The 8,881-nt window shown below is 36.1% G+C and overlaps 1 protein-coding gene across 7 annotated transcripts; it reads left to right on the forward strand.

Moving 5' to 3' along the window:
* Positions 1-2,553: 2,553 nt before the first annotated feature.
* LOC136235773 (uncharacterized) lies at positions 2,554-5,492 on the forward strand. Of its 7 annotated transcripts, XM_066025788.1 has the most exons (3): positions 2,554-4,028; positions 4,692-4,821; positions 4,950-5,491. In XM_066025788.1, exon 1 carries the CDS (start codon positions 2,588-2,590, stop codon positions 3,785-3,787), a length of 1,200 nt encoding a protein of 399 aa, XP_065881860.1. In that variant the 5' UTR covers positions 2,554-2,587; the 3' UTR covers positions 3,788-4,028; positions 4,692-4,821; positions 4,950-5,491. The 7 variants fall into 7 exon arrangements, with proteins under 7 accessions (XP_065881860.1, XP_065881859.1, XP_065881861.1 ...); XM_066025787.1 differs by having other exon boundaries at positions 4,692-5,492; XM_066025789.1 differs by lacking the exon at positions 4,692-4,821 and having other exon boundaries at positions 4,950-5,486.
* Positions 5,493-8,881: the final 3,389 nt, after the last annotated feature.

Below are 8,881 nucleotides of genomic sequence, written 5' to 3' on the forward strand. Positions count from 1 at the left end.
TAGGTTTTAGTTTCTAAAATTAGCTTTTTAGTTAGTTTCTCCTACTCTAACAGAAAGGACAATTGTTTTTTTAAAAGTTGTGCGCAATGCACTTGCATTAAACAAATGAAAATTACATTAAAGACAAAGGAAACCCCCTAACCCACCCCACCCTGATGTGATTCGAATCCATGACCTCAACTGTCATAGGTAAGCTCTTAATTGCTTAGAGATAGAAATTTCACAAAAGGATAAAAAACATGCTGTAAATTGGCTACAAGAAGGATAATACGCTAGTAGGGAATGATGCCATTCCTTCATAAGAAGGACGACCATCCTTCTCCTTAAAAAAAGAGAAAAAATCTCATTTCCTCATTACAACTGAGATGCGAGATTTTAGCAATATTTCCTCCTTAGGATAAAATTATATTTTCGTAACACAAGTTAGAAAAATCCATACTTATAGTAGGCAAGACAGATTCGAGTTAATAAGGTAAAGTAATTTCAATGATTTTCTGTGAGAGTGGCTAGGAATTTGGTATCCCATCATTCATACTAAGGCATTTTTTTCTAGACTCCTTTACAATTTGGATTCTCAAATTGTTATCACTTTTTGGAGTTAATGTAAGCTTCCTCGACGATAAACCTGAGTGAGAGTAACTTTCAAGGACTCCCATTGTAGCTAAGGAGGGTTCCACTGGTGATACTAAAAACAAGGTTGTTCCACACTGATCCTAGGGTGCTTCAACAAATGAATAATGGTTCTCTCTGTGAATGCATGTATTGTTGCTTTGACCTTGGCCAAGTAACTTTATGGTTGTGATTGATGTTGAAATTGAAAAGGGGGCCATTGCTCGACATTTAAGAGATAAAGAAACTTATCTGGCTTAGAGGAAGAAGAAATTCATAGCTTGCATCATCTTGATCGGTGTGATAGACGATAATCTCATTAAGAAGTTCCGTAAGCATGAGAACATAAAGGATGTAGGGTCGTTTTAAATGGTAAGTTTAATGTTCACGTTTTACGCAATACCAATAATAAAATCGAAATACGAGTTAATAAAATCCAATATTAAAATAAAAATATCGAGTTGTGCTTAAATTCTCCTACTAGTATCTTATTTACTATAAACTCGTACTTTAATTCTCTCATTAATAAATCTTAATAAAATATTTAAGTAAAGTAAATTTATTATATTTTTATTCAAATTAGATAGAAGAGAGAAAAATAATAATAAAAAAATATATGAAAGTGTATAAAGTTTTTAAAATAATAGTATTTTTAAATATAAAATTAAAATTGAAATGCCAAAGTGTAATAAAAATAAAGTTCGTGTGCCATAAATATAATTTATCTTTAATAAGTAAGAGCAAATTTTTAATAAATAGATTGCTGAATGGTGGAGGCGTATGCGCTGTGGGCGAGTCTGCAATAGGATCAGGAGCAGGAAATAGAGGCAGTGATTTTTGAGATGGATGCAAAGGAGATTGCTGACAGAGCAAACTTGGATTTACTTTATATTTTCGCTATTTGGTGATATGATCGAAGTCTGTAAGAAAATTATGCAAAAAAAAAAGCATTTTTAGTGCCGTTTGTTCCTAGACTATCAAATAGAACGGCTCATAACTGAGTAGTGTGATAGATAAGAGTTAGAGTCTAATAAATTATAGGTATTTTTTTGGAATTTTTTCTTTTAAAAGAAGAAAGGAAATGGACCATCAATACGGTGATATAATATTTAATATTGTTAAGTTAATAAATTTGTTTTTTTGGATAAAGTATAAAAATACCTCTAATGTTTATACTTAAAACAATTTTATCCTTAACATCTAAAATTATATAAATTTACTCTTAATTTTAGCCGTCAAAAGCAATTTTACTCCTAACGTTGATAAGTTGGGTTAAATGGAGAAATTATTCATCAAACTGTTTTCTCAGTAATGAATTTTGTCATCTACACTTCACATGTGCATTATTTTATCATTCATTAGTAATAGATCATAAACATATGATTAAACATGAAAACATTTAAAAATAAAATAAAAAATATACTGTATTTTGTACGAATTACACAAAAATAAATTTAAATATTTCACAAAATTTAAAAATATTAATCTTCAATTCTATTATTAAATCACAAAAAAATATGAATTTTTTTTAGAATCAATTTACGTGCAGTTGATGCAAAATAAGAAACAAAATATATGTATTTTATAATAATGTCTAAAATTGATCAAACTTGTCAATTTTAAAAGTAAAATTGCTCTTGGCTATCAAAATTAGAGTTAGAATTATACCATTTTAGATATTAGTAAAAAGTAAAATTACTTATAGTCATAAATATTATGAGTATTTTTATAATTTTTTTTTTTTTTTTGTTGGGAAGAAGTTAATAAAGTTTGTTTGTTAGAAAAAGAAAGAAAGAAAAGGAAATGGATGTACATAAAGAAGGGAAACACGAGAGATGGATAATGCAATGCAAGCCCAATTTGATAGGATGAAGCCCATTCTCCTTTTTTAATCTTATCTCAATATATATCTTCTTCATCACTTTCCCAAAGCTAATTTACAAACAGAACAATCTCGCCTGATTTCACCAACTCATCGATGGCTCCACTCTGCGATCCAATCCGCATCTTAAAACCCCCTTTTCTCCTTCATATGCCTACTTTTCATTTCACTCCCGCCACTTATCTCAACAACAAACTCAATTTCACTCTTAAACCCATTAATCCTCCCCGATCCTTAGTCACGGCCAGTTCCGCCTCAACATCGGAAATTGACATGGTGAAGAACAGACAAGGGATGTACACTTCTAAAAAGAGTAAGGTCGTTGTTTTATGGGACCTCGATAATAAACCCCCTCGTGGCCCTCCGTACCCTGCTGCAATGGCACTCAAGCAGCTTGCTCAGAGCTTCGGTGAAATTATTGAGATGTCTGCTTACGCCAATCGCCATGCTTTTATCCACCTTCCGCACTGGGTGCTAGAGGAACGGCGCGGGAGGAAACAATTGGACATTTTTGAAAGGAAAGGACTGGTCACTCCATCGGATCTTTACATTTGTGGAGTGTGTGGCCGTAAGTGTAAAACAAATTTGGATCTCAAGAAGCATTTTAAGCAGCTTCACGAGCGCGAGAGGCAAAAGAAAGTTAACAGGATGAGGTCTCTAAAAGGGAAGAAAAGGCAGCGTTATAAGGAGAGGTTCATTTCTGGGAATCACAAGTATAACGAGGAGGCCAGGAAATTGGTGACTCCGAAAGTTGGGTATGGCTTGGCGGCTGAGCTTAGGAGAGCTGGGGTTTATGTGAAAACGGTAGAGGATAAACCACAAGCTGCGGATTGGGCATTGAAGAGGCAGATTGAGCATTCAATGAGTAGAGGAATTGATTGGTTGTTTCTAATATCAGATGATTCGGATTTCTCCGACATTTTGAGGAGGGCAAGGGAGGCGAATTTGGGGACAGTTGTAGTTGGGGATAGGGATAGAGCATTGGGGAGGCATGCTGATTTTTGGGTGCCATGGATTGCGGTTGAGAATGGAAAAGTTACAGAGAATGATTTGGTGCGCAAGGATAGGGAAAGTGACGATTTTGCAGAGAATAATGGGTTTTTTACGGTTACAGATTTTGATGATGATAGCACAGAGAGTGACATGGATAACGTCCTCAATCAACTTGCAGGATCAACATCTGGATGGAATAGCGTGAGTACCTCAGCTTTTTCAGAGGGAGAAGAAGAAGATGAGGGGGATTTTTTGTTATGGGACAGTGAAGATGAAGAGGTAGAAGGGGATTTCTTTGTATAGGTATCCAAGTCTTTGTGATACATTTGCAATTCTTTTCTTTCTTTGACATAAAAGAATTACAATTTGAAAACTGTGAGAGCAGATTGAGTTTGAACAGAGTTAGTAGTAGTAAGCTACTGAACTACTGTATACAATTGGCTGTGTGCAATTTCGCTGGAACCTGACTTCCTTGTTCATGGAACTTCATCCATTCATCTATTTATGAAGTTGATCTTAATGGCATCCAATTTTTGCAAAAATGGTACGTCTCTGCTTCTAAAGTTTAGTTTCGTTTCTTTTGGATGCACACACATCAGCATTTTCTTTTTCATGTTCTAGTTTTAATTTTTTGGTATAGAGTTGGGATGTAGTATTAGAACTAATCCAATATGACTATCTTACTAATCGCAGAAATTAATCCAATAGGTAATGGCCTTTTTATGCTGAAATCATACCGGAGGTTGAGCGTATACTTGCTTTGTAGAATTTAGATTTTTCTGTTCAAAATAGAACCTATAACTGAACAAGTCTAGTTTGTTTTGGATTATTGTATTTTTATACTGATGAAGCTAATCAAATTGATTGCCAATTAGATGCTCCTAGATGCTGAAGTTCAAATGGAAGAAAAGAATTATGCAGTTTGTTTTTCAGTAGAAACTTGTTTCACATGATTTTGCTCACCTACAAAACGAAATTATGATTGCAAGCTTACTTTCATCTCGTGTGAAAAGTGTCTTCAACTATATGGTTTTGACTTTTGAGGTGAAAGTATGATAATGAGTACTTTAATTATATTATGTGAGGATGAGTATGTGATAGGGGACATTTTGAAGGAAGAGATTTTGACCTTGGTTCGTGCACTAGTTCTATACTGTTCGACTCTTGTGTGTGTGTGTGTGTGTGATTCCGTAGCTAAACTTCCTAGGGAGATTGATGATCCGAGCAAGAAATGAAGATAATGGGAGTTTCAGGCATTGAGAATAGGAGCTCTGAGTTGAAGTTGGTTTGTTTTGAAAGCCAAAGAAGCCCTTGGATGAGTTCAATGGCATCTGTTGGTAATTCAAAGAGAAATTTCATATAGTATTATGGTATTTATGAACATATGAAGGCAAGATGAGTTTCATTTGCCTATTTTGTCAGTATCTTATCACTACTTGGCGTCTTATATATTAACTTCTGGTAGGTAAACTTGCACATTATTCTTGACAATAAGATGTTGTGTTGTAAATGAATACATGAAGGAAGGAATAGAATGAAGTTGTGATGGATCATCTATTTTGACAGCTTCCTCAACCCACCACAATTAAACATTCACTTTGAAAGCCTCACCCCATCTTGATCAATCATACAAGGGAGGGAACAAGAGTCAATATTGCAAACTCCATTCAACAACATACAAATTTGAGGTAAATCTTTAGTGTATTTTTTAATTCTATTCCATGGAAGATGGTTTCTTTGGAGGTTCAATGTTCATTCACCACTTTCATTATTTAGGATTTAGATTAAGTAGGATTATTATTATTGGTTTATTAAATTAAATTAAATTCATTATTTCCTACATTAGATAGATAATTATTTCTTATTTTAGATATTATGTAGGAAATTAGATTTGATCTTCTTTTCTATTTTGATGTGATTTTAGCATTACATATCTATCAATAATATTATTTCCAATCAGTTACATTGGCTTTTGGTGTCAAACTCAGTTACCCAATGAATGGTGCATGCATCTAGCTGTATCAATATGCCTTAAACTTGTTACATAGTTCATGGGAAGTTGCTGTATTAATATGTGAGACTAAAAGTGCTGCATTAGGTATCAAGTAATAGATAGTGAGAATATGAATATGGTCTTCAGTTCAGGGATTAAAACAGTGTGAGGTTTTCTGTTTTCTAATAAACGATAGATAGATCTGATGAAGTTAGTTTCTTTCAAATGATTTGATTGAAACAGAAGAATGCAAATAAAAGATAAACTAACCAAAAGTGCAATTGAGATAAAGAATAAATGTAAATTTGTATAATAATGGTACATGAAATAAGCATTCAGCACAACTAGAATTAGCATATTTAGTAAACTCTTTACTTTTCATATGAATGACATTAGGAACATAAACCTAGGGTCTCTTCTACTAATATTATCATGGTCAAATTTTCTTGCACTAAAAGTTCTATGACAACTCATTAACCAAGTGTATGAACTTGTTCTCATTCATTAAGGTTAGAACCAATTTATCAAATACATTAGATGAAGATAAATAAAAACTCTTAGCATATTGTCAATCATGTCCCCAATCTTAGCGGTGCGCCTATTGATATGTTATTTCATAAATCAAGAAGTCTCCTTGTATGTATTTAGGTTTAATACATTAGGGACTCTCTAAACTTAGCCAAATATGGGTCTCCTAAATTTATAAAATGTCTTGTTAGCTTCTGAACTTAGTTATGGCAGTCACTTGAATTTGTTTAAAGTGACAGCCGGTCCCAAGCCCGGACAAAGGAGGAGGGTTGCGGTAGGTTTGTGGCGGCCAGCGTAAAACTTAGCCACATCTTATGACATGAACCATAATATAAATACCGTTGGGGCGTTCCCTACTCAGCGACGCGCTGCACTTCCTAGACCCGGGTGTAGTGATAAATGTGCAAGGGTTGCTAGGTCGTCGCCCCGAAGCGGCGCGCCACCCCAGGACCCGGGGGTGGTGTCAAATATGCAAGGGTTGCGGGTAAATAAGCTAGTCCACGGTAATGGTAGGGGTAGGGGTAAGGGTAGTAGGTTACGCTTTGGGACATGGAACATAGGTTCTTTGACAGGAAGATTAGCTGAAATTGTAGATGTTATGAAGAGGAGGAGAATAAATATATTATGCCTACAAGAAACCAAGTGGGTTGGAGCCAAGGCTAGAGAGATAGCTCCTTGGGGTTATAAGCTTTGGTACTCAGGAAAGGATAAGGGTAGAAATGGAGTAGGTATTCTTATTGATAGGGAGTATATTGATGAGGTAGTAGCGGTGTCTAGGAAGAGCGATAGAATTATGAGTGTTAAGCTAGTGATAGAGGATGAGGTTGTGAATGTCATTAGTGCATATGCGCCACAAATAGGATTAGATGTGTCTATAAGACAAACTTTTTGGGATGACTTAGAGGAAGTGGTGCAACAGGTTCCTAGGGATGAAAAAATGGTACTAGGGGGTGATCTCAATGGACACGTGGGTTCTAGGCGAGATGGGTTTGAGAGTGTTCATGGAGGGTATGGTTTTGGAGATAAGAATGAAGCAGGAAATGATATTTTGGAATTCGCATCAGCCTATGACTTGAGTATCATGAACACATGGTTTATGAAGAGAACATCCCACTTAGTGACTTATCGGAGTGGCGGTAATGCGAGCCAAATTGACTTCTTCTTAGTAAGGAGTGCTTGGAGAAAGAGTTATATTGATTGTAAGGTGATCCCTGGTGAGAGTACGACAACCCAACATAGAGTAGTGGTGCTAGATTTTCGAAGTAGGAAATGTATAAGAAAACAAACACCTCAAGTAGAAACTAAGATTAAGTGGTGGAAATTGCAAGGGGAGAATCAACAAAAAATTGTGGATGAGATGACCAAAAAAGATATTTGGACTTGCAATATGGATTCAGATATAGATTCAATATGGAATAAGATGGAGCATAGTATAAGGGAAGTAGCGAAGGAAGTTCTAGGGGAATCTAAAGGTAGCATGCCACCGGGTAAGGACACATCTTGGTGGACAGAAGAAGTACGACAAGCAGTAAAGAGTAAGAGAGAATCCTATAAACTATTGGGGAAATGTAGGAGTGACGAGAACTACGAAAAATACAAAGAGGCTAAAAGGGAAGTAAAGAAGGTCATACGAGATGCTAGAGCAAAGGTGAATCGGGATCTGTATACAAGATTGGATACGAAAGAAGGGGAAAGAGACATATATAGAATTGCTCGGATGAGAGATAGGAAGACGCGAGATCTCGGAAAAGTTAAATGTGTGAAGGATGTGGACCAAAAAGTCCTAGTTGGAGATAAGGATATCAAGGAACGATGGAGGTCCTATTTTGATGACTTATTTAATGGAGATCGCCAACAAGATGTTGGAGATATAAGTATCCATCACGATATGATAAATCATGAATGCCTGCGGAGAATTCAAAAGGGTGAAGTCAAAATGGCATTAAGTAAGATGAAGTTGAAGAAAGCAGTAGGACCTGATGGCATCCCTATTGAGATTTGGAGATGTTTGGGAGAAAGAGGAATCGAATGGTTGACGACGTTCTTCAACAAAATTTGGAGAAACAATAAGATGCCATCAGAATGGAGGAAAAGTACCTTAATCCCTTTGTATAAGAACAAAGGCGATGTCCAAGATTGTGCCAACTATCGGGGAATCAAATTAATGAGTCACACTATGAAACTTTGGGAGCGAGTGATTGAACAAAGGCTAAGGAGGACGGTGAAGATCTCGGAAAACCAGTTTGGCTTTATGCCGGGAAGATCAACTATGGAAGCCATCCATCTAATGAGACAATTAATGGAGCACTATCGAAATAAGAAGAAAGACTTGCATATGGTTTTCATTGACTTGGAGAAAGCATATGATAAGGTACCAAGGGAAGTACTTTGGTGGGCCTTGATAAGGAAAGGCATTTCGCGGAAATATATTGACATCATAAAGGACATGTATGAGGGAGTATGCACGAGTGTACGTACTAGTGTTGGGAAAACTGAAGAGTTTCCTATTACGATTGGAGTGCATCAAGGTTCCGCACTAAGCCCATTTCTTTTTTCCATCGTTATGGATGAACTAACAAGTTCACTTCAAGATGGTATACCATGGTGCATGCTGTTTGCAGATGATATTGTGTTGGTTGATGAGACGAAAGAAGGAGTGGAGATGAAGTTGGAACTATGGAGGCAAACTCTAGAATCTAGAGGCTTTAAGTTGAGTCGAAGTAAGACAGAATATTTGGAGTGTAAGTTTAGTGGCCGTAGGAGTAGGGAGGCAGGGACAATCACCCTAGATGGGAGAGTTGTTCAGGCCTCGGATTGCTTCCAGTATTTAGGATCTATTATCCAAACGGATGGAGAAGTAGATGGAGATGTTGCCC

Source organism: Euphorbia lathyris, chromosome 7 (assembly GCF_963576675.1).
Source record: "Euphorbia lathyris chromosome 7, ddEupLath1.1, whole genome shotgun sequence".
NCBI lineage: Eukaryota > Viridiplantae > Streptophyta > Magnoliopsida > Malpighiales > Euphorbiaceae > Euphorbia > Euphorbia lathyris.